Raw genomic sequence first — 27,033 nt, forward strand, 5'->3', positions numbered from 1 at the left:
TATTTTAAGAAAAATCCACATATTTAATGTATTTAAAACTATAATGGGCTTAACAAAACTTTCCTCCATAAATTTTATTTATTAACGAAAATCATACGATTCCTCATATTTTTAAGGGACAAAATTATTCATTGTACATGTGTATGTATGACACACTAAATAATTCATTGGTTTTGAATTTTACTTCTATTCTAGCTGATACAATTAAAAACGATTGGTGTATGGTTTTTTTTCTAATAAATTTTTATTAAATTAATATAAGGAAGATATAAGCGAACTCTACATTTTAAGGGTTAATATGGATAACAAATCGTTACTTACATATGTATGCAAAAAAGCTCATCAAAGCTCAGAAAATGCCGAGTCTGCGTAAAAGTTTCTAATTCTATAGAAGGAAGCTCAAAGAAATTTTTGTAAGTTATTATTGAAACTGTTGTATTTTTTGTGTCGAGCTATTAAAAATATTAATTATAATTAAGTGAATTTTAAAAGCCTCAAGAATCGGTGAGTGCTGAATTGTATCTATTGAAGTAAGTATGGTTGGAATGGTACGAAATAGTAAGATTGCAGTAAGAGAACAATGTAAATGCATGCAATAGGTAATGGTATTGATTTGTTCCTCCTGGGTATACTTTTATTGTGCGAAATATAAAATGCTATTAGCCTACTATATGACAACTAATTATAAATAGACCTGTGGACATATATACATACAAAATAAAACACTATTTCCTAATATCCAAAGAAAAATAAATGCATCATATGTATATACGGAAAACCCTTAAAATCCATACCGTTCAAGATACATAGATATGTATGTAGGATGTTGCTTATATATATACATGTGTACATGCACAATAAGTATGTGTTACCTGTTAACATTAGTGTACATTTATATTCATAGCAAGTGTAAGTGTAAGTATAACTGCAAGTATAAGTATAAATAAAAGTATCAGTAAAATTATAAAACATAAGTATAAATATAAAAATAAATATAAATATAATTATTAAAATTCCAAGTTGAAATGACAAGTGCTCAGTTATTCATTCAATTTTGTAAAATATTTGATATTTGTAAAATCATAATAATTTTGTAACATCATCTCAGAATTGCACTATGACAACACAATTAGCATACATGTTTTTTTTTTGTTTTTTGAATGTTTTCAGAACTATAATTTTATTTGAGCGTAAATGCTGTTAAAAATCACAGAATAGGAAAGGAAGGAAATAATTAAATATTATTATTTATTATCTTAAACGATTGGAATTTTTCGAACGGATGCTCTCCCCCTTAACCGAATCTAAAGGGCAATTGGCAAAGGGCAATCTGCAATTCTTATTTTATAGAGAATTGTGGAACACTATTTTTGTTTTAGAAGACCTTGTCATCCTTGAAGAGCGATAAGATATAGTTGAACTCTTCGATTTGACCACCTATCTGATTTCACCACGTACCATCTCATAAGTTCTTTTGCTATCGTACTGATCCTTTCTGTCCAATCCTGTGTTTTCGGCACATAAAAATAAGTTGATCGTAGAATTCCAAGTGATTGCGAATTGTTTATAGTAAAAGTGAATGTAATATTCTCCTCATTTTCATCGTTAGCCATGAAAAACTACTACAATTGTTTGAAATCAATACTCCCTTGAATCATCCGTTTAATAAATCTAACGCATTTTGGAAACTTAGTCCACTTAAAAGTTCTCCTTTTTCAGGGGTATTCGAAATTTTAATATCGCATTGAGAAGTGTATGCGGCTTCACAGCAAATATGAAAATAAATAGGATAACTTAATTGATGCAATGAAGAAAAGATCATGCTACTAAAATACATATTACTATGATTTTACAACACCAACAAAGACACAACGACACAATACAACGCAACATTTTCTACCCTAGACAAAAAGGACGGGCGAGCGTTGTGCAGCTATTTTAATTTATCAGTGCATGCAAGTTCATAAAAATAGTAATATGAAAACGATAATTATTAAAAAAACTGAAGTTAATCGTTAAATTTTATTATATTGAATATATATTTATACTACTCTAGGTATATGTATATTGAAAACCGTGTTTTTCGGTCCGCAAAGCTCGCGATCGGCTGTACCGATTTCTTTGAAAATTTGGTTTTGGATTTTGGATTGTACCATACACGACCACGTAACAGCGCTGTTCACTTGTAAATCACAAATGGCAGCGCTCCACTCCTGATAATGCGTTCGGTACACAGTGCAAAGCAGGAGTTATTGGTAGTGTTGACTTTTATGTTAAATAATTAAATGCACAAATATTGGAGAAGCACTGCAATATAAGGAATTATGCTAAGCCGTTTAGGTTACCACAAATGACTAACGCTGCAAATATCACTTACTTTTGTATGTACATGCATACACCCCGCGACAAAATGACGTACATCAACATTTTAACCAATTTTGCTCTTTTTTTGGAAAGCTTATTTTTTTTTGTATAACGGTTGGCTAACAAAAACCATATAAATTCAAAAAAAATTTAATAAATGAAATCAAAATAAAATTAAATTAGAGGTTAGGATAAAGACATCATACCAAAAGGATAAAATAAAGCTTTAATTAATCTCTTTATGTATGCCGTAACCCTTGTTCAAAAGAATTATTGCATATAATTATGGAAAAAAAGACGGAGATGAGGTGACGTATAATTCAAAAGATCGCCTGTTAAACAGTTTATGAAGACATATTTTTAAATATCTCGAGAGCTTTGGGATTACTAGATATCTAAATCACATCAAAAATCGGGATTCCGATAATATTTTTCGGAAATTTAAAACCTCATAGGTTGTAGAAAGGCACACACTTGAGAGTTAAAAAACTAGATAAGAACTCCAATTATCCCGAAAAATTATTCAAGCAACCTCAATTTCCGATTAGTTGTGTTTGTGTACGATCTGGCTTAGCTTGGTGCATCTTCTTGTGCTGGAGTTTGGTGCTACAGACTATCATGTTTCGGGCACTAGCGAAGTCGATCAGCCTCTGTCCGTTACCGAGTGTTTCGTTGTGCAGGCTGAATTTTCCGACTGTGAGACAAAAATTCCCTCCTTGCCGAACATTCCATTTGCATACCCTTAAATCATAGTCCTTAGTTCGTATGCAGGGTCGTCATTAGTATAGGAAGTTCTCATCCGAGACTTTGTTTGTATTTTCATTGGGAAGGATTTTTACGTGGCGGGTCCCAAACCCAGCGCACTCTCTCAAAAGCGACTCAAAAGCTAAGCATAGAAGTCCAACCATCCGCTTATATAAATTTAGCTCAAGAATTCAAATCACATTTAAATTGTTTAAAACAGTAGACATGATTGGCGTATGTTACTTGAATGAAGTCGCAGCCATCTCAAGCAGAGAGTGTATATATAGCCCGCCAGGTGGACGCTTCCCACTCTTCCCTGCCTTAAGACGTTAAGAAATTATAAGGATTAGTTGAACCAGGAACAAAATATTTCAATCGAAATTTAGATTTTCATATTTTTTAATTTGAGCTCATAATTATTCAACATATTTTTAAAATTTGTCTGCTCTTAAAACACATATTATTTTTCTTTTTTATCTGCCTCTTGACTGGCCTCGCGGATTAGCCTTTATTGCTACAGCGCCATCTGTTTTGTTTTTAAGTAGACGTGGGTTGTTAATTATATTTCTGGCCTTGGGAGCTTCCAGTGATAGTCAGGCGCCATCTGCCGTTTGATGTGTGAGCCATGTTAGTTTTGTTTACAGTGGCTTTCAAAAATCTCGACAAAAAATGGAACTAAACCGTGAACATTTCCGTGCGATTATCTTTCACAATTTTCGACTTGGATCAACAAATCAAATAAAATGCATCGATGAACTAAAATAATAATAAGCACAACCTCCCATATTGCTACCAGCAAACTGGTATAATGTATTTTCTTGGTTTTGAGGAATATTTGAGCATTATTATGATGAGCATCAATAAGGTTTTGGCAGGGCAAAATAAACGCTACTTGGAGTTGAGTTTTTGCCTTTATTTGTCTTCCTTTTTTCAACTCAAAAATAAATAAATTTTAATGTTTTCTTTAAATACCTGACTTTGACAATTTTTCGTGTTTTATTAAGTAACACTGCATTTTTCGTAATGCTCACGTCATCCTTAAGTTGGGAAAAACTCTTAATAATTATTAAAAACAGTGAAGAAAATTCCTCGCATTACGCATTTATACGAATATTTAATTAAAAATAGTTTGATTCATTTATGTAACTACTTAGTATCAAATAAAGAAAACAAAAAAATTCGAAAACAATTTGGTGGGAAATTAAAATTTGTTTAAGGTTTTTATTTCAATACCTTATTTTTACTTAAAACTTACGCCAAGTGACTTTCATTGAAAATTTGTACTTTTACTGTTTTAGGACTGAGTAATATATTTTTGGTGTCTGTTTCATTATAAAAGCAAGTAGGTATACTAAGCATAAAAATACAAAAAACATAAAATGAAATTGAAGTTAAAAAACAAAATATTTGTTCTCCTTTGAACCAATAAATTTACATCATTATTACTATCTGCTTTACTCTCTGTGTAATTTCCATATACGGAGATCCGGAAGTGTCAGATTGTACAGTTTTGTGTACGAGTATTTCTGGTTCTTCAACAGTAGTTCTCTTTAGCCACCTGAATGGAATATTTTCTTTTCTCCGTTGCCTTTATGTAGTTTCCATGGTTAAAACTACGTGGCGTTTACCTTGTTTATCTGATTCATTTGGTGCTTAAACCAATCTATATGGTGATGGGGGAAAATGGCCTTTACAGGGTGACAAAAAATAACTATATACAAACTTCTCTGTGCAATTATATTAGATGAATGTAAAATTTTTTTAGCGAATGCTCTTATTTTGTGATTATTCTGTGTGTTCTGAAGTACAAAAAAAAGTATTCGTTTCTGTTCCAGCTCTTTTTAAAAACTTTGTGTAATGATGTCAAGTAGTCGCTCAGCTATTATAGTCCTGCATCAACTAGGAGCACGCAACTACGAGATAGCACGGAAGCTTGGAATTGCACGATCATTGGTTTCTCGTGCAATCAAACGATTTAAGGAGCTTGGTAAAGAAGGTGATCGTACTGGAAGAGGAAGAAAATGAACTGTTAACACTTCCAACAACCGAAAAATCATCAAAAAAAGAGTTCAACGAAAGTCTATGGTATCGATGAGGAAAATTGCTCGTGAGACAGGCGTAAATCGTGAATCAGTTCCCCTTATAGCAAAAAAAGAACTTGGACTTAAACCTTATAAACTACAAAAATGCCAGTTGCTCACGGATGAAAACAAGAAAGTAAGACTCGAAAGATGTCGCTTCCTCCAAGGTACGGGCTGGGAAAAAATCGTCTTTACGGATGAGAAGCTGTTTACCGTTGAACAAGCTCACAATCATCAAAAAAATTGGTCTACAGAAGCCCCTGGACCTTCGTCGATTGTTGAACATCGTCAAAATTCGCCAACAGAGCAAAAACAATAGTGCAAAGCCAATTTCCCCTCTTTCATTACTTCCCAAGCTTTTCCACCCTACTCACCGGATCTGAATCCGCAAGATTATAGCGTATGGTCGATTTTGGAAGCAAGGGCCTGTACAAAACGCCACAAAACTTTGGAGTCCCTGAAGCAAGCGTTGCGTCGAGAGTGGGATCGCATAACGGTAGACGAACTACGGCCTATAGCTCAAAATTTTTTGAAACGTTTGAGCTTGTGTATTCGTGCTAAGGGTGGCCACTTCGAAACTGGCTGAAGATAATGTTACTCAAACATTGTCTATTAAAATTTCACAATTTGTTTTGAGCTACTATCAATGATACATTTTTTCCATTAAAAAACCCACCCAGTTCTTTAAACGATCTCTTCTTCTTCTTAATTGGCGCGATAACCTCTTACGCGATTTTGTATATTTGTATATTTATTTATATAAGTCTATGAAATACAATCTTTACAGACTATGATACAAAAGTTGCTTAGATTAAACTACGGATATATTACATGTATTTAAAAGCAACTATAATATAGAATTCAAGAAATTTAAAAATGCAACTCTTGAAAGCGAAAAATCGAGAACAACATCATTATGAACTGAATTTAATTCCCGTAAAGCACGAGTAATGGGAGCATTACTGGCATACTTAGTTTTAAAGTTTCCCCCCTAAAAGGGTAGAAGCTCCTAAGAGATCGCTGGAGAACATGAAATCGAATCCTTTCCAACAAGTAGGGACCATCAATTACTCCAGTAATAATATTTTGAGTAAAAGACAGACACAGTATAGACGAATTTCTAAGGACTTGAGAGTTATAAGCATGAGACGAGCAGAATATGATGGCATGGGATCAATAAAATTCAGAGACCGAAGGACATATTTGAGGAATATTTTTTGCACACGTTCGATTCTATTGATAGCTTGCTGACTACAAGGTCTCCAAATAAAAACAGCATATTCTAAATGAGATCTAACAAAATATGTATAGAGTAACTTAATGGTATAGGGATCAGAGAACTTAGTGGCGTTCCGCCTGACGAAGCCCAACATCGAAAAGATATGAGTTTATAAAAGAGAATTTGTTATCAAAGATAACGCCAAGATCCTTAAACTCGCTAACACGCTGCAGGACACATGTCGAGATACTGTACTTTAATTTTAGATGTTTTCGAGTAAGATATTTGAAAGCACTTAGATAAGTTCAGCGAAAGTCGTGAATTCTGGCACCACAAGTAAAACCTATTCATATCGGCTTGAAGTGTAATGGCATCCTCTTGAGTCTTGATCGCTGAGAAGATCTTAAGGTCATCAGCATAAAGCAAAAATTTAGCAAATAAGAAACAACTTTTAATGTCATTAATAAATCGTCAAATAAAAGCGGTCCCAAGATACTTCTTTGCAGAACACCAGAGGTGGCAGCAAAGTGGGTGGATGAAAGACCATCAATTCTTACAACACAACGTTTATTGTTCATTTTTTAACTAAGATTCTATGAGAAAATTTGTCGAAGGCTTTTGAAAAGTCGGGTAAGCACAGTCGACATGGAAGCCAGCCGAGAAAGAATCAATGCAGTATTCACTAAAAACAGCCAGATTACGTTAGGTTAGCTTGACCTGGCCGGCTGAAAGCCATCACATAGACCTATCATTAGTGTTACCAGATGAAGCTAGACCCTTACGTTTCTTTGTAGTAGACATCTTGTGATACGTCTGCGTCTTATGTGAATCTAAGTAAACTTTGGAGCTCTATCCCCGAGAGGTACTCTAACTTCTCATATTGTAAAGCTCCTAAGCATTTTAATCTGGTTCTAGCTAATGCAAGGTAGGAGCATAGACGTATTTATCTGCACTCTCTTTTGCAAGTGGCTAGATTATTCCACCTCCTATCTATCCGTATTTTCATGTCCGCAGCGATTTCATTGTATTCCGTATTTAAAGGTTTCAGTATGTCCTTTTCTTGTTCGAATTGTCTGTAAACAGCGCTTTTGGCAATCTCATCTACAATGCCTGATGTCTGCAATGTCCTTTTATCCGGGTACCCTATAGATATGCAACCGTCTGTCTGCGGCTAATCTCTCTATGGCTTCCCTGCTTCTTAGAACATTTTTAGATGAAATTGTATATGAATCTATTGCTTTTATCGCAGCTTGGCTGTCAACGTATATATTTATTTTGGAGTTGGAGACATCAAGTCTTTGGGAATGCTATTTCCGCATCCTTATCTACAGCAAAGACTTCTGCTTGAAAGATACTACAGTGGTCAGGAGGCTTAAATGGCTGCCTGATGCCTAGCTCTGCGCAATAGATCCCTGCCCCTACTCCGTCTAACATTTTCGAGCCATCAGTAAATAAGAGTATTTGGGTCAGATTTGATTCCTTTTTTTCATCCCTCTTCTTCTATTGTAGTTCGGAATTTCTTCACCCAATTGCATTTCGGAGTCATACAGTCCGTTTGGACCCTATAACTAATGCCTATTGAGCTATGTCCGAATGTTTTACAGGCAAATTCGCCTGTCGCGCTGAATCTTACGGCGGATTTAGCTGATAGGTATTCCGCCGCAATATCAATCGGTGACCAGTTGAGTATTCTTTCAGGCGCTGCCGTTAGAGTAGTTCCCAATGCAGCTGTTGTGTAGAGTGCACCAAGACGTTGAATACTTTCCATAGGCTCTTTATATGTCGCTTTTCTTAGCGCAGTCCACCACACCAGAGAGCCGTATAGTAATATTGGCTTTACTATAGCTGAGTAGCACCTATACATTATAGCAGGAGATAGACCCCATGTAACTCCCAGCATCTTTTTACATATGAATAGTGCGTTGCTGGTCTTTTCCTTCCTCTCTAATATGTTGTACTTCCATTATAGTTTACTATCCAAAATTACTCCAAGGTACTTTGTGTGGTTTTTAAGAGTTAGTTCCACATCGTTTAGCTTCGGGGGCTGCCAAAAGGGGATATTGTACCTTCTAGTAAAAAGTATCATATCCGTTTTATCAGCATTTATCCTTAGGCCTGCCTGTGTTGTCCATTGGTGCACTGCTGCGAGTTTATTATTCATTATGTCGCTCACGGTGTTTAGGTATTTGCCTGTCACTACTATCTGCATATGCCACTAGTTTCGATGCCATACCTTCAAATTTCTTTAGTAGCTCATTAACAGCGAGTAGCCAGAGAAGTGGTGATAGAACACCACCCTGTGGCGTACCCTCGCATGCTACTTTAGTGAGTTTAGCTTCGTTTCATTCCGCCCTTATTATTCTACAACCTAATAGGTTCTTTATCCATGAATAAACAGCGGGATCTGTATTCGTTGTATTTAAGCCCCTTAAAATGGCTTCTCTCGACATATTGTTGAATGCACCACTAATGTCTAGAAATACTCCTAAAGCATACTCCTTGTACTCTAGAGCTTTCTCTATAACTAACACTAGTGAGTGTAACGCAGTCTCTTTGGATCTGCCTTTAGTATATGCGTGTTGTGCCTTAGACATGAATTCTGACATCTTATTTTCTCTAATGTGAGAAGAAATAAGTTCAAACTAATGGGAGAGTATCAGCTTGTTCTTACCCGCTTTCGGTATAAATACAACCTTTGCTTCTCTCCAGATAACAGATAACAGACATCCTGTGTATATCGCTTTTAGCCATGGTACCAAAAGATCGCTCATCTTTTAGAGGATGGCTGGAAAAATTCCGTCTATGCCTGGCGATTTAAAGGTGTCAAAAGTGTTTAATGCCCATTCTATTTTTTGGATTGTAATAAACTCTTCCGTGATGTTTGCTACGTTATCTCTCAAGGGATCGTGATCTGAGTAGTCTATGCATTCTGGAAAATGCGTGGTGACTAGATCTTGTAGTGATTCTTCAATCCTATCAGTCCAGTCTCCGTTAGTTTTGCGAATTAAATTGGGCGTAGTGGAATGTTTCGATTACAGTTTCCTGAGCCTAGCGCTTCGTTTGTACTTTCTATACTGCCACAGAAGTCTTTCCATGATTCTCTTTTGGCCCTACATATCTCTTTTTTATATGTACGTCATACATCGTTATATTCCTCCCAGCAGGATTCATTGTCGGCTGCCCGTGCCAGCTTATAGAATTCTAATACGCTTGAGGGAGTGCATGGTGCGTGATATGCTTTATTAAGTGCCCTTGTCACCGTTCTAACACTCTCTTCCAGTTCAATACAAGAACTGAACCTGCGAGGTCTCAATGGTTTTTGCATTTGCAATTTCCTAAATAGATCCCAGTTTGTATTTCTAGGATTTCTGAAGGTATTGCTCTTTAGCTTGGGCGTGAATGTTATTCTAGAACATATGTATCTGTGGTGGGAGAAAGAAGGCGTTAAGAACACTCTCCAATCTTCCATCAGAGTAAGGTTATTCGTATATGTTGGTTCCTCCCCACGGTTTGCTACTTCTAGGCTACTTTGTAAAATGAAATTGAATAGGGACTCACCTCTATCATTTATGTCGAAGCTTCCCCAGATGGTGTGATGTGAGTTTCCATCGAATCCTACGACAAGCGCTAGCTTCCTTCGCTCGGCTTCCTGCATCAAATTGTGAAGCTCGTCCGGCGGTGCCTCCTTTTCGTGTGACATGTAGCAGGACCCAAGAAGTAAAGCTTTATTCTTGCAGTCCTGGAGTGTCATCACTGTAAGGCCATCTGTGAAGATATTAGTATTAAAGTAAGAACATACACTTTTCTTAACGAGTATCACTGCTCTTACCTTGTTTGTAGCGATCGGGAAGTACGTATTGTACAATAGTTTGGTGAGTCTACTAGTCCAGACACCAGGTTTTCCGAATCAATCCGTGGTTCTTGGACCAGAGCCACGTCGTAGTTGGTCCCTTCTAGATTCTGAAGGAGCTCAACTGAGGCTTCCTTACATTTGTGAAGATTTATTTGAAGGACCTTCAGCATCTGGCTTCAGTTCTTTTACGGGTTTGGATGCCTGCTCCAGCTCACCCTCCTTCACTTCTTGTAGATTTAGAGGATGTCTTCTATGCCGAGATCCTTCTCCACCTATCCAGTTTCCAGCGTGTTTTGATTAATGTTTGCCAGATTAGATACTGTAGATCTGTTAGCAATAAACCCATGCTAATTAGGGCAAATTAAAGATTTAACGGCAAAGCTCAGCTTTGCACAGACCGCGTGCTCAAAAATTTTGGATATGGTTGACAACTTTGAGATATCCCTATAATTTCTAACGTCATTTTTATTGCCACTCTTAAAAAAGGGGGGTAATGAAAGAGAGCTTCCATGCGTCAATGAAACACCCTGCCGATAAAGATTTGTTGAAAATAATTTTCAGGGGACAGGCCAAGGCCGGACAATTTTTTATCAAATCTGCTGAAAGTCTGTCAGCATCAGTTTGAGAGGATGATTTCAATTTTAATTTTGTAATATCCTTAGGAGAGAGGCAAATACCTCCAAAGTTCAGGGCATATACTAAGTCAGAAGAAAAGTCGGACGGAGGATCAAGTTCTTCGTCAACAAAATTAGATTTAAAAAACTCAGCAAATAAGTTTGCCGCTTCACTTGGGTTTCGCGCTTGACTATTATCGAAAAACATACCAGTAGGAACACAAAATCCTTCTAGATTTCATGTATTTCCAGAAGATTTCGGGATTTGCTTTAATGTTTAATTCCATGTTGTTAATATAGCTGTTACAGAGAGATTTATTTAAATCGTTGAAATCATTTAAAGTTTGCTTATATTTAACGAAATACAAATGATTCTTCGTAGATTTAAACTTCTTGAAATAATTATTTTTAAGATTTTTAAGCTTTTTCAAAGTCTTAGAATACTAGGGTAATTAATTTCTGAGCGGAATGTTATCTAAACAGAGTTTTGACAAAATGGACTTAAATGCAGAAAAATTACTAGATGTGTCAAGTTCAGGAAATAAATTATCCCAATTAATGTTCCAGTAATAAGTTATTGAAATTGGCAAAATCGCATAATGAATAATTGAATGATAGTCTGACATCAGACGGAATAGTAGCAAAACAGTAAAAGTCGAGTTTGACAACTAAGGGCAAATGATGCTTATGTTTAGGAGTTATGGGATTCAAACATTCATTGATCTTGCAGTTAATGTTATCACTTAGAAATATGAGGTCCAAGATGCTATTCAGAGAATTAACAAAATTATGAATTTGAAATAAATTAAGACTAAAAATATTATCAATAAAATATAATTCTTGATTTGGTGTGAGAATAGAGTTAGAGTTATGAGATTCAAACATTCATTGATCTTGTAGTTTATGTTATACAATAACTTACAAATATGAGGTCCAAGATGCTATCAGAGAATTAACAAAATTATTAATTAAATAAGCTGAGTTTAACAAAGCGCTCCAGTCGTTTCTTTTTCGTGCCAACCGGCGCCAGTTGGAAACATCAAATCAAATACTTTCAGAGCCAGAGCGTATTCATTCGGACGCCATGACTTTATTCGCTGCGCTATGTCTATGCCGTCGTAAAGCTCATACAGCTCATAGTTCCATCGCTTGCGTTATTCGCCGTTGCCAACGTGCAAAGGCCCAAATCTTAGGCAGAATCTTTCTCTCAAACACCCCAAGCGTCGCTTCATCGGATGTTGTCATCATTCACGCTTCTGCGCCATACGTTGGGGGGCATGATGAGAGTCTTGTAGAGTGTTAGTTTTGTTCGTGGAGAGAGGACTTTACTACTCAATTGCCTACCTAGTCCAAAGTAGCACTTGTTGGCAAGAGAAATTCTACGTTGGATTTCAAAGCTGACATTTTCATCGGTGCTAATACTGGTTCCTTATAAACCGCAAAATTATAACTGTCAACAGTGACGTGGGTGACGATACGCGAGTGCGCCGACTGTTTGTTTGAAGACAGCAGGTATTTCGTTTTGTCCTCGTTCACCACCAGACCCATTCGCTTTGCCTCTTTATCCAGTTTGGAGAAGGCAGAACTAACAGCGTGGTTGTTAAGGCCGATGATGTTGATATCAATGGCATACACCAACAATTGTACGTTCTTATAAAAAATTGTGCCTGAGCGATTAAGTTCTGCGGTTCTAATGATCCTCTCCAACATCAAATTAGAGAAGTCACACGGTAGAGGGTCACCCTGTCTGAAACCTCGTTTGGTATCAAGCGGCTCGAAGAGGTCCTTCCCAATTCTGACGGCACTGCTGGTATTGAGCAACGTCATCTTGCATAGCCGTATTAGTTTTGCGGAGATATCAAATTCAGACATCACGGCATACAAGTAACTCCTTTTCGTACTGTCGAATGCAGCATTGAAGTCAACAAAAAGATGGTGTGGGTCGATTCTCCTTTCACGGGTCTTTTCCAAGACTTGGCATATTGTATATATGTATCTGTTCGATGGTAGACTTTCCAGGTCTAAAGCCACACTGATAAAGTCTAATCAGTTGGTTGACGGCTTTTCACACAATACGCTCGCTAGAACCTTATAGATGATATTTAGAAGACTAATCCCGCGATAATTGGCACAGATTGCGGTATCACCCTTATAGCATTTGAATTGAATTGAATTTGAAGAGGTCGAGCCAAGGAGCACCAGGAGATTTGGTGGCTCCTAAAACACTCAGGCTAAAAAGCCCATTGTATTTAAAGCTCTGGAAAGGGGGTAGATAGTCAAGGAGGGAGGGAGAAAATTATCAAAGAAAGAGATAGGAAAGAGTAGAGACAGAGATAGAGATAGTTAGTCCTGTGAGAATTTTCCAGATTCTTTGGCAAATCTGTAAATATCCTCCAGTTTTAGAGAACGAATATTACTCATTCCCATGACATCGGAACCCAATACTCGTAGTCGCGCTCTAGCAAAGGCAGGACACTTGCAGAGAAAGTGCTCAGTGCTATCCGCCTCCTCCAAGCATGACAGGCATACCGGGTCCTCGATGATTCCAATGGTGGTCATATGCTGACCCCATATGCTGTCCTGTAATGATGCCGACCATCAACCGAATGTCTTTCCTTCTAAGTTTTAGTAGAAAGTTTGACAGTTTTCTGTTCGGACTTGTCACAAAACACTTTGCAGTTCTGTAGCGTTCTAGACCGGACCATCGCTCTTTATGTAGATTGCCTACATAATCGTTGATCCAATTCTTGATTCCTGCGGGACTGATTCCGATTATTGGCTCTGGCCCCTGTGGAGGCACCGCTGATCCACGGTTGGCCAATTCGTCGGCAATTTCGTTTCCTTGAACACCGCAGTGTCCCGGAACCCATATAAGTACAAGCCTGTTTTGTCTTGCGACAGAATTAAGCTTCTTCTTACATTCTTAAACAATCTTTGAGGTTTGCTTCGCGTTCTCCAGGGCCTTCAATGCAGCCTGACTGTCACTGAAGACTCCAATCTGTTTCCCGCTCCATCTCCTCTCGATTATCCATTCGGCTACTTTTACGATGGCAAAAACTTCTGTTTGGAAAACAGTTGCATACCCCCCATAGCATAGTGATACTTATTACTATCGTTTAAGTACCATCCGGCTCCAGACCCTATTTCAGTCTTGAACCCATCGGTAAAGAAAATATCCGCTCACGCAATGGAAATCTGACACCAAATTTCCTTCCGAATGAAACTGTGGGTATCAGGACATCTTTAGGTGCCAAAACCAGTGGATACTGCTCCGACAGCAACTTAAAGATTTCTCTGTGTCCCGAAGTTCCATCTTCGTGCCAGAAACCATATTTATGGAGTCTACACATTGCTTTTATTGCTTCCTGTTGTATCTTAAGATCCAGGGGGAGCAAATCAAGCATAGCATTTAGGGCATCACCAGAGGTTGTACTCATGGCACCCGTGATGCATAAACATACACTTCTTTGCAGCCTGTATAGTTCCCGGATTGTGGACTTAACCATGCTCCGTCGCCACCAGACCACAGAAGCGTAAGTGATGATTGGTCTGATAAGTGCTGTGTATATCCATAGGACCACAGCAGGTTTCAGACCCCAAGTTTTGCCAAAGGCTCTACGGCATTGCTGAAAAATCTTCAATGCACGATTCACCTGCAGTGAAACGTGTGTCTCCCAGGTCAGCTTCTTATCCAAGATTACTCCTAGATATTTAACTTCGTTGGAAAGACCAAGTGTCACACCTTTCAGTGTTGGAAGACTGAGTCCATCCAATTTCCGTTTTCTCGTAAACAAGACTATGGTTGTTTTGTTCGGATTAACGGAAAGACCTTGTCTCATGCACCAATCATCGATTTTGTCAAGAATCCTCCGCACTTTCGTGCAAAGCTTCCTTAAGGATTTATCCGATGTTAGCGCACAGACGTCGTCCGCATATGCTTGGACATGAAAGCCGAGTTCCTGCATCTCCGCTAATAGGGAGTCTACGACGAAGCATCACAGCAGCGGAGAAAGAACACCCCCTTGGGGACATCCTTGCTTGGCCCTGACTGTGATTTGCTCGTCATCGCTCCCACCAGCGGTTAACAGCCTCTCAGAGAGCATGGAGTATATCCATTTTATAATGGCTTGATTAACTCCGTGTCGTTCGGCAGAAGAACATATCGAGCCGAAAGTGGCATTATCAAAAGCCCCCTCAATGTCCACGAACACGCCCATTGTGTATTCGTCAGCTTCCAGCCCGGCTTCAATCTTGCTAACAAGATCGTGTAAGGCTGATTCACATGATTTTCCACTCTGGTAAGCGTGTTGATTTCTACTAAGTGGACTTCTCGGCAATACCCCTACTCGAATATGTTTCTCCACCACTCGTTCCAGACTTTTCAACATGAACGATGTCAAACTGATTGATCTAAAACTTGTTGCTAGGGAATAGTCATCTTTTCCTGGTTTCGGAATAAATACTAGTCTTGCTCGTCACCATTGGTATATAACCAAATGCAAGACAGGCTGTGAAGATCCTTTTCAGGGCCTCAATCAGCCTGTCTCCTCCTTTTTTAGCATACTTTACATACATAAAAATATCTGCCGTTCGGAGTCGGCTTGAAACTGTAGGTCCCTCCATTTGTGGAACAACATCAAGACGCACACTACAAATAGGAGAAGGAGCTCGGCCAAACACCTAACAGAAGTGTACGCGCCAATTATTTATTTATTTTTTTTATTATATGCATATTATAAAATTCATTATGTGCGTAAATGAGAGAAATGTTGAAAAACCTCCCTTTGATGAGTAATATTGTAAGTCGCTCGTCCACTGGAGTCAACACACGTACTTTGCGACGAAGCAACACCGAATTTGCGATCCTTTACATGGTAGCTGTTTACTATAGTCGCAGGGTCCAATGTTCTTCTTGCCTTGCTCCGTCCATTGCATATCTTGAATGGCAGTGATGTCAGCCTTTGCTCTTACGAAGACATCAACCAGCCGAGCAGAGGCACCTTCCCCATTAAGGGGCCGGAGCATGCTCTCAAATCATTATCCTTAGTTCATTTGCAGGCGTTGTCATAGAGTAGGCCGTTCTCATCCGAGGCTTTGTTTTGTTTTTCATAAGGGGAGGATGTTTACGGGTCACCATTTGTTTGTAAAATAGTAAATTATACCAGTTTTATGAGGCATAACCGTACTCGCTAGCGGCAAATCTTGCTCGATAACTTTGTTGTTGCTTGCACACGTAAATTTTTCGTCAAGGGAGCCGAGCCGAGAAGTGGGGAATAGAAGAGGTCTATATCTTGGCAGCGCTGGAATAGAGCCGTCTAAAATTACATTTTTACAGTGAAATATATCAGTTTTATGAGGTACAACTAATGCGAATTGAATACTTTCCAAAACCGTTAATTTAGTTTTCCCGATTTTGACAAGTCTGCAGTCAGGCTCTTTTCCAACACAAAACAAACAAAAGGAGGAGAAATTACATTTTTGTAAAAATTTAGTGAATGGCTTGGTAATATTGTGATTTGTGAGACTTAAACTAAACAAACTAAGGGAAACGAAGTGACGCGTGTTGAATTGTGAAAGCACAAATAAATGCCAATTTTTTTGTTGTTTTAATAAAACACGCATATATCAATACTCAATGGAATACAATACTCAAAGTTAATTATTGTATAATCAGGTTGTACTAGTAATTGATAGTATTGTAAAGTTTAAAGCGAGAAACGAATCCCAAAATCCAAAACCCAAATTGTACAACCCTGGCTTAGAGCGGAATAAATGCAACATTATTACAAGAAAACAAAACACAATCAAAATTGGACACCATTGGCATAGACAGAATATCACAAACTGTAATAAGATTTTGTGAAAAAACAAACCTTGTTTTTATTATTGGCATACAATATTTCAAATAAATGATGATCTTACCGCAAAAATTGGTATACATACATAATTAAGCAATTAATTATTCTCATATTATGCTCCATTACACACAGGTAATTTTTATTACAGATGGAATGCATTTCAAGTATGTGTCAGCGGTTTACTTGGACTATGCTTTTTTTGCTAGCAATTATTTTTCACATAAAAACAACGGGTAAGTATTCATTTATTTATAATTTTATGCGAGTTATTTACTTCACTTGCGGGAACCAGAAGCACAAAACAGAAATCAAAAATTAGTTTGGGAGTTCATAATTCATTTAATATGGCAAGCACATTTCGTGCAAACACTTCCAGATAACATTTAGTAAAGGGGGATCAATTTAGAGGTATCGATTTTAAACTGAAATAAAACAACGAAAATTCAAATTATTTGGGCAATCTTTATTATTTTTGTGTAGAACCATTAATGACTTTAATTTTTTAAAGATAATCCGTTTCAAATGCTGGCCGCAACAGCGCCGTAATTCGGTCAACCGTAAACACAAATTTTGAATGACTCACTGGAGGACTTCGGTCGGTATCCCGTGAATAATTTTAGTAATGTAGTAGTAATGTAATTTTAATAAAGTTCAATAAATACTGAAAAAAATTATGTATTCAGTTTGGCAGTAGTTACTCGCTATCTGTCAAAACAACCCTTTTGGAAAAAGGTCCTCCAATCCGATCACCCTTTATAAAGAGGACTGAATAGCAGGAATGCGTGGAATTTTGAGGTTTACTCGTTTTGCGAGATCAATAAACCATCGACACATTTTGCATCACAAAATAACAGCAAGATACTACTATATTTCTCATATTTAGCAGCAGTCCAGTATTATTCGTACGTAGTTAGGAACAAAGGATGTTAACGATGTAGGCTATCTCCCGTGCTATTATATTATAATATACCCATCAGTAATAATATTTTTTTTCTATTTATTTTCCATTTCATTTATAAAAGTTTCTTTTTGAATTATTTCATATTTCATTACTTATTTAATAAAATTTTAAAACATTATTAAAAAACAAGCATTATATTGAGGCTATTAACAGAAAAGGTGGAAATAGAGAAGCATCAGTTCCGTGCTGTTCCAGATTTTTGAGGGGAACTGTTACGTGTCAGGTTGATAGATTACCAGGTTTAGCCACTGTGCTATGGTGAAAAACGAAATTGTGCGAGTAACTTCAGCTGCTTCAACGGTATTCGGCAGCAGAATTCTGCCCGCTCATTTCACACACACCCACACATTCGTGTAATCATTCCTTGTACAGACGGCAATGAAGCAACATGAGTGGGGTCTGTGTTGATTTATTTCGTATGTCACCAACAAAATCTCAGTTTTTCTCATAAGCAACCCGCTGTCATGACCCGGTGACGACATCCAATCAAATGATTCTTTCAAATTCGCTGAGAACCGGTTAACGGTCTGACCTTCGCAATCCCATTATACCCTGTTTTAAGTATTCAACTACATAGAAAGTGTTCTCTCTCCATACAGGTGTGCGCTTCAAAATAATATAGCTGTAGGCAACAAGTACGAAGAAAGGGTAATTCTCTTTCTGATATCTTCATATTTACTTAAAATTTCTTTTTCCCCCCTATTACTTCTCTCTTTCTTAGGAAATATTTTTAAAACAATTATTTGGGCATATGTAGGTATGTTATATAAATATTTTTTTCTTTTTAAAGTATTAAAACTTTAGTATTAAGTAATTGTTGTTTTAAAAGTAGGTAAAAACACTCGCGGCCGCCGTAGCCAAATGGGTTGGTGTGTGACTACCATTCGGATTTTACAGAGAGAACATGGGTTCGACTCTCGGTGAAACACGAAAATTAAGAAAAACATTTTTCTAATAGCGGTCGCTCCTCGGCAGGCAATAGCAAACCTCCGAGTGTATTTCTGTCATAAAAATAAAAAAATATTTGCCGTTCGGAGTCGGCTTAAAACTGTAGGTCCTTCCATTTGAGGAACAACATCAAGACGCACACCACAAATATGAGGAGGAGATCGGCCAAATACCTAGAAATGGCGTGCGCGCCAATTATATATATGTATATATATAATATATAAATATAAACACTGTAACTCTTTGCCTTACCTCGTGGCTCTCCCACTTGCCTTACACTCTAAATTAATGCATAATATTAATAAAAATTAAGAGAAATATTTCCATTATATCACATTTATATTAATCTTTTTATTCTAATTTCTAGTATCCCATTCTGATGGATACTTTACCATGACAGATCATGATTCGCCCACGGTTTCACCGAAATTTTTATCGCGTGGACATTTATATAAAGTAATCGTAGGCGAAACCATAGAATTACCATGTAAAGTTCAAAACCTGGGATCATTTGTTCTATTATGGCGAAAAGGCTCTTCGGTTTTAACTGCGGGCCACTTGAAAATCACCAGAGATCAAAGATTTAAAATTGTTGGAGACTACAATTTACAAATAACAAGCGTTAAAACGCAGGATGCAGGCGACTATATATGTCAACTTGGGGATCAAGAAAATCGTGATCAAGTCCATACGGTCGAAATTTTAGGTATGTATTAACGCTTTTCGGAATATCATTAAATTTTGTCATATTTATAATTCGTGAATAAACAAGCCAAAATGCTAAATATACGAACTAACAAATCTGATGTGATGTACAAAAATTCGGTCTGGACTGACCTATACTATACGAGTACCCGGAACATTTTAGCAAAATAAAATTGGGCTGTCTAATTATTTCTTGGAATCTAATAAACTCATAGACAAAACGAGTTATAGCTTGTTACTTCAGAGGGACGAACAGAAATTTAGTCTTCAATATAAAAGTGGGTGTGGTTTTCATTCGATCTTAATAATTTTAAGTCCAATTTAGGTGAGGTGGATAGCATTACTATACCAATTTTGGACGCGTTTTATTACCTCGATGCCTCGTATTTCCGTTCAAGGGTTCATCATTTGTATCAATTTGAAGTAATTTTGCTCGTTTATAACGATAGCACGCTATTAAATTTACGGAGAGAGGGCGTACTAGTTGACCCATTTCGCCTATTTTTTTGTTTTGGAATTACCTTGGACAAAGTCTTCTCTTTTCATATACGTCTGTATCTATCTCTTTTATGCTGTCATTTATAACTATTATGTGAAGAGAGCTGCAGAGAACGTTAATGTATAGAGAAGTCTCAATGACGGGAACGCATGGAATTTTGAGGGGTACTCGTTTTGCGCGCGTAGTTCACCACAGACATATTTTCCACCAAAAGTTAACAGAAATATACCCACCTGGTCAAATTAAACAGCAGTTGAGTAAAATTCGTTTGTATGAAGGAAGAAAGAATGTTAACGCTGTAGGCTAGCCGCCACAGGCACTTTATCATAGAAAACAAATACATATGCTAAGTTCAATAGTGACTTAGTAAGAGCAAACTATCCAAAAATATATACATACATACATATATTATGTCTGTCTAAGGAATCTTCTGTAAAACTTTGTGGAGAATTGATTCATTACCAGGCACACAGGAAGATGGCATATGCAAATTTAAATATGTGTATGTGAATTTATATACATATGGGCTTATACATATAAATGCTGTGCGTATGTATATGAACTTGCCACAGCAAAAAAATATTACGATTCTCTAAAACTTCTCAAGAAATCCAGCGCACATTCATAGGCACGGCATTGTATGCACAATAACCTTCAAATTGTACAGTAACCTTAAAATGCTCTGATTTCAGAGTAAGTTTCTAACCTTACTGATATATGCATATGTTTTTTTGCACTTTTTATCAATTGAAGAACTATGTACATACGTAAAGAAATATACTAATTAACTATTTACCTACTATCAGAGAACATAAAAGAATTGTTTCGAAATTTTCTCCTAGTATTCAAATGTCCGACACAGAACTTTTTTATAAGCTACTTATGTAGTTTTCTGCAACTTACTGTATTCTCATGCGCGAGTAGCCATCGGGAGCTGGATGGGGTGTGTGTGTGTGCGTGTGGGTTTTGCCACTGCACATAAAACGTCTGCTCAATTCGGATGCAAAAACAGAAGTGATTTTTTATTTCAGTGTTTTCAGTTTCTTACATTTAAATGTGTTTGTGAGTTTTTCAAAGAATTAATGTATATGTGTTTGTGTGTTGTTGAGACCCGTTCCAGAGAGTTTTCAGTTTCTTACATTTATATGTGTCCCTCCCCAAAATGAAACGGATGGTTAGGAACAGGGAGTCCAGGTGAATACCGCTGATTTTTGTTATGTGGATTGGGCATAATTAGCGGTCCTTAGTGAGACTAACACAACACAAAAGGATATATGTATGCCATATTTTGTTTACAATGAGTTTAAGTACAATTAGTAACATATGTATATTGAAACCAAATTTTATAATAATTATTATTATGTTGTTCGTCTTATTTAAGATTTAAGGGTTTTTTGTGAGCGTGTGGTGATAAGTGTTTTACCATTATCTTGTAAAACTTTTTGTTTGGAGAATCTTGGTGTTACTTTAATTCTACGATTTTCTTTCCTAAATATGTTATCATTGGTGGATAAGGTAGCACGGATTTCCTTGCATCATTAAGTTTATCCAGATTATTTTTGGTATTTGTATGTAACATTTTTTTTACCATAATGTTGAATCAGATTAGCTTTGATGTCATCCCAGATGAGACCAATGTTGAACATTTTTAAAGCGTCTTAGTAGAAGAGAGCTGTATGGTGTCTGGTCGATTCCATTAATCAATGTGATCAGTTCTTCCACATTAACGCTGAAGTCTTGCAGTTGATTAGGGGTTCCGTCAAAGGTAAGTATGTAGCTCTTTGATGAAAGCAAGGATGCCAGTTGGGTTTGAAGATGTTTGTATGTTGGCCATGCTGCTCATTGTACGCGTCACGTTTGAACTCGATATAGTAGTGGGAAGTGATACCGAGGCGTTGCTAGAATCCACTGCGTTTTCGTTGGGTGGGCAAACTGAGGTTTCGCTTATTTTTCTTGGAACCCGTCTGGCAGATGTTCTTGCTGTGGTTGTTCGGAATATAGATCTTCTTGACATTTGATAAGATCTTCTTTATGTGATAATTGGAATAAATTAACTGAAATCGAATGAAATTTATGTTACGTTATTTATGTAACGTGTGAGTTCCTTCTAAATTATGATGTGCATTTGCATGTATTACTTGTACGATGTTGTCAATATTCGTTTGGAAACTGCATACGTTTTAAAATATTTAGTGTCACACATAATACTTATACAAGAACCATGGGTATGTCACAAGCGTATCTGTGGTCTAGGTGCTATGTCGTGGGGACAAATACTTCATTGTGAAGGGAATGTGAGACCGCGAGCATGTATTATCATGCCGAGGTTGATCGAACACTCGATGTTAAAAGAGCTATGCTCCTGAAATTTTGGAAGAGGACTCTCTATCTGATCATCGTCTTATCGAATTCCGACTGGGAATTGACACAATATCAATACCTTCCGGTAGGAATCCTCGAAATGTGGACTGGGACAGGTATGGTGAGCTTGTAACCGAGCGATTACCAAACCTGAAAAAATTCAAATCAGCAGAAATGATTGAAGATGCTACTAAGAAATTCGAAGGTACTTTAATCAATTGCTTTGAGGAACTGTGCCCACTCAGGCAAATCAGACAGGGGAAAGCGGTTCTTTGGTGGAACCCTGAACTGTCGAAGCTTCGTGTACGGTCCAGGAAACTTCTTAATAAGGCCTTGAAGACCAAAACAGAAGAGGACTGGGCTAATCATCGGCTTACACAGAGAGAATATAAGAAAAAAGTACGGAAAGCCAAACTTGAATTCTATAGAAATTACTGCAGTAACGTCGAAGAAATGAGGGAAACAGCGAGACTTTGTAAGGTCCTTCATTTAGACCGCTCAGTAAGGCTGGATTCCATTCGAAAACCTGATGGTTCATACATCATTTCCAAATCGGAAACGTTTAATGCTCTACTCGAAACCCATTTTCCGGGTAGTAGAACTCTCTCTGAAGTTGAGAGTGGCATCAACAATAACGGTAGCAACGGTGGAACCTCTTGGTACAGCTGGTATATTGCTAGTCGGATAGTGACAAGGGAATCGATAAGGTTTTCCTTGTCTTCCTTTGAGAACTTTAAGTCCCCTGGACCTGACGGAATATATCCAGCAATGCTTAAAAAAGAAGGAGACAGGCTGATTGAGGCCCTGAAAAGGATCTTCACAGCCTGTCTCGCATTTGGTTATATACCATCCCAATGGCGACGCGTAAGTGTAGTATTTATTCCGAAACCAGGAAAAGATGACTATTCCCTAGCAAAAAGTTTTAGACCAATCAGTTTGACATCGTTCATGTTGGAAAGTCTAGAACGAGTGGTAGAGAAACATATTCGAGTGGGGGTATTGCCGAGAAGTCCACTTAGTAGAAATCAACACGCTTACCAGAGTGGAAAATCATGTGAATCAGCCTTACAGGATCTTGTTAGCAAGATTGAAGCCGGGCTGGAAGCTGACGAATACACAATGGGCGTGTTCGTGGACATTGAGGGGGCTTTTGATAATGCCACTTTCGGCTCGATATGTTCTTCTGCCGAACGACACGGAGTTAATCAAGCCATTATAAAATGGATATATGGTTAATGGATAATGCATACATATATTATTCTCTGTAACAAAATGTAAATTGAAAAAAATTTCGTTTGCCAAAAGAACTAATAAATGCATATTCAAATGTAAATATGATAAGGCGTTGCGTCGTGAGATAGGTCATGTTTGCTGCAGTGCGTATGCACATACTTATGTACATATGTAACACTATAAGAATTGAAGATGCAATTGAACTTTTGCACAAACATAACTGATATACATACTATACATATATATCAATATACCAAAACACTTGTATTGGTACCAATTGGTGTGAGAAGTGGGATTGTTGAATAAAGTTCCAAGAACAAGATCATGAAAAAGTTGTTGAGCGAACTCAAAGGTCAGCAGCTTAAGAAGCAAATGGAACAGCGCGGATTGTTAACTACTGGGAACAAGGCAGAGTTACAAGTTTGGCTGCGCGGAGCTATGGAGACAGGGCAAAAAAGCGAAGAAGTCATCGACAAAAATGGAAGAGAAGACAGAACCTACAGGACCTTCACCAAGTATAGACATGGGAGTGATTATGACTGCATTGTCGCAGATGTCTTCAAAAATATCATCGCGGTATTTACAAATGGAATCAAAAATGTCATCGGAAATATCGGCGCATATATTAGCGGAAATGTCGTCGCAAATGCCACAAATGTCAGCCGAGTTGTCATCAAATATAAATATACAGCTGGAGAAACAAGATACGCGTATATCCAACTTAGAAGCAGAGAAGACACATTTGACGTAGAAAATAGAAACGATTGAGGCCGAGGTAGATGCAGTGAAGACTCGTCTCTGTGAATTGCAATTGAATCGCCCGAATATGTTAACCAGTGGTCCGAAAGTAAAATCACCATCTTTCGGCGGCTCTGTATCCTTTCCGATATTTAAGCTGCAGTTTGAAACAACAGCAACAACAAATCACTAGAGTACTGCAGAAAAAATTGCTGCATTGGCTGTCTCGCTCAAGGGTACCGCCGCCGAAGTACTGCCGTCAGTTCCAGAAGCCGATCGGTATACCTACGTCCTACTACTAGTCTGATGGCAGTAATAGAAAGACGTTACGGGAATGACCACAGGCAACGAGTGCTCCAGATGGAACTGACGAATCGCTATCAGAACACAAGAGAACAGCTTGCAGAAATACGCGATAGAGGTATACGAGATCCGGACACGAAACGGGCAGCATACTCAACTCCGAAGGCAATGTTTGCTGAAACAGTGTTATTTACGCTGACATAGGTATCAGCAGCTCTCTTGAGCAGGCCAGTGCACAAAGTCCATCGGGTTAATGTAGAAGAGCCCACCTCGACGAAGGAAATCATGAGGAAAGTAATGAGGGAGTTCTTTCCTCAGTTTACACGAAGAAGTTTGGATTTAAGGTGTTACAACTGCAGTAAGACCGGGCATATGGCCCGCAATTGCAGTATACCACGCAACCAACCCAAGCGAAACTTAAACAGAAACTGATGGCGCCCGATACACAACAGGCGTTTGTTTTTTTTACTGTAAGGTCATTGCACTTCAGGATCATTTAGAAATATGTAGTACATTTGTAAAATATTTACTATAATAATAATAAAGTAATTATATAAGCATATTTCTTATTATTATATTACAAGAGTTCTGTTGGGGGTTTTCGTTTTAGTCTCCTCTTATTGGATTTTTCTTCATCAGGAAGCTTCCTCATCGTCGGATTTGTGGGTATCAGAAGTCTGCTTATGTGCCTGCTGCCCGCAATTTGTATTGCTTCGTCAACTGTGTCGATGTTTAAGTCGCGGTAAATGTCAGCGTTTGGTATAGGTATACCATGGTGCATTTGTTATTGTCCTAAGTATCTTCGACTGCGTACGTTGCACTATTGTCAAATTGGATTTGGAAGCTGTGCCCCAAACTTCTATACCATACTTCCAAATTGGTGCAATTGCCGTTTTGTAAATTAAGGTTCTGTTTTGCAGCGAGAGCTTTGACTGAGGGCCTAGCAGTCAGATGGATGTAACTTTTTAGCATTAGAAAGTAGTCATATGGCAACCAAGATTGGAGTATGTGCAGTAATCCAGGGTGCCATACCTTGTCAAAGGCTTTAGCTACGTCGAGATATACAGCCAAGCATACTTGTTCATTGTTGAAGTCTTTATTAATTTTGTGAGTGACTCTGTGCATTTGCTGGATTTTTGAATGTTTTGGCCTAATCCGAACTGATGTTGAGGAATTAAATTTATTTTTGTTATAATGGGATCTATGCGATCAAAGAGTAGCTTCTCAAATATTTTTGATATTGTCGGCAGTTGACTTATTGGTCGGCACGACGATGCAAACGTCGCGTTTTTATAGGGTTTTGGGATCGCAATAGTTTCGGCAATTTTGCATGTCTTTAGGAAGTGTTTGAACTTAATAGCAGCATTAAAAACGTTCCTGAGATAAATTATTGCTCTGTCGGGCATATGCTTTAAAATTGTTCCCCAGGTGAGGTCATATCCAGGAGATTTGCTGTTTTTTAATGTCGAAATTAATTGCTTCATCCCTGTTAGTGAGGTTTTTTAGATGATGTGCTCGTCTTTATTACTCGTTGTATGAGTCAAATCGAATTTGGTTTTATTTTCATTTTGAAATATATTTTTAAAATGTTGAGCTAAGTAAGTCGCTTTTTCCGATGATATTCGGGCCCATTGTCCGTTTGTGGGAGGTGTACTCGTATTGTAGCTCCCACCATCTTTTTTGTCGCCTTCCACAATGAATAGTTTGTAGATTTTGTTGCGTCAATATTTTTAAGGTAATTGTTTAGTTTTTTGTCTTTTCATTGTTTCAATAGTTCTTTAATTTCTTTAGTTAATTTGTTACCTTGTTTTTTGTCATCCGGAAATCTTGTAGTCTGCCATTTTTTTCTTAGTTTTCTCTTTTGTTTTAGTTTCTTTTTTATTGCGTCAGGAATGTTATATTTTGTAGATTGAGGTTGAAGAGTTGGTGTGGGTCGGCTTAGTGACATAATAGTCGTGTCATTAAAAAAAGCTATTGCAGTTTCAATATCGTGGGTAGTTTTTAATGGGATTTTCCTGTCCACGTTTTGTTCCATTATTTCCATAAAAGCCTCCTAGTCTGTTAGATGGTTATAGGGTGTCCGACTAGGTGTTAGTTGTAGGCGTTTTTGAATTGTCAGGATATTGGTGAATGATCAGACGAAAGTTCAAGGCAGGATTTAATTGTCAGCATTTTTAAGTTTTCTGATTTTGTTATGAAAAAGTCCAGCAAGTCTGGTACTTTACTAAGACAAGTTGGCCAGTTAGTGAGTTCCCCTGTACTTATAAAATCGCAGTTCAATTCTTTGATGGCGTCAAGTAGAGCTTTCCCTTTAGTATTGGTCAGTCTTGAGCCCCATGTCATCTTCTTTCCGTTGAAACCACCCCCCGCTATAAATTTGTTTCCAAGTGTATTTTGGTAGTCGACATAATGGTTTATTTTATTATTAAATTTTGGTGGACAGTATGCAGCTGATATAGTCAATAGGCCATGAGTGTCATTAATTTGAATTGTCGTTGCTTGTAGGTGATCCATTTTGAATTGCTCCATTTCATAACATATAATATTTTGCC

The 27,033-nt window shown here is 37.6% G+C and overlaps 1 protein-coding gene across 1 annotated transcript in view; it reads left to right on the plus strand.

Moving 5' to 3' along the window:
* The first annotated feature begins 410 nt into the window (after nt 1–410).
* The window catches only part of LOC128861183 (limbic system-associated membrane protein), a 64,363-nt gene continuing 37,740 nt past the window's right edge, over nt 411–27,033 (plus strand). The window contains exons 1-3 of the mRNA XM_054099116.1: nt 411–530; nt 16,882–16,966; nt 19,010–19,348. Of these exons, the coding sequence (XP_053955091.1) occupies nt 16,882–16,966; nt 19,010–19,348 (424 nt within the window). The 5' untranslated portion in view covers nt 411–530. The remainder of the gene's footprint in view (nt 531–16,881; nt 16,967–19,009; nt 19,349–27,033) is intronic.

Source organism: Anastrepha ludens, chromosome 4 (genome assembly GCF_028408465.1).
Source record: "Anastrepha ludens isolate Willacy chromosome 4, idAnaLude1.1, whole genome shotgun sequence".
NCBI lineage: Eukaryota > Metazoa > Arthropoda > Insecta > Diptera > Tephritidae > Anastrepha > Anastrepha ludens.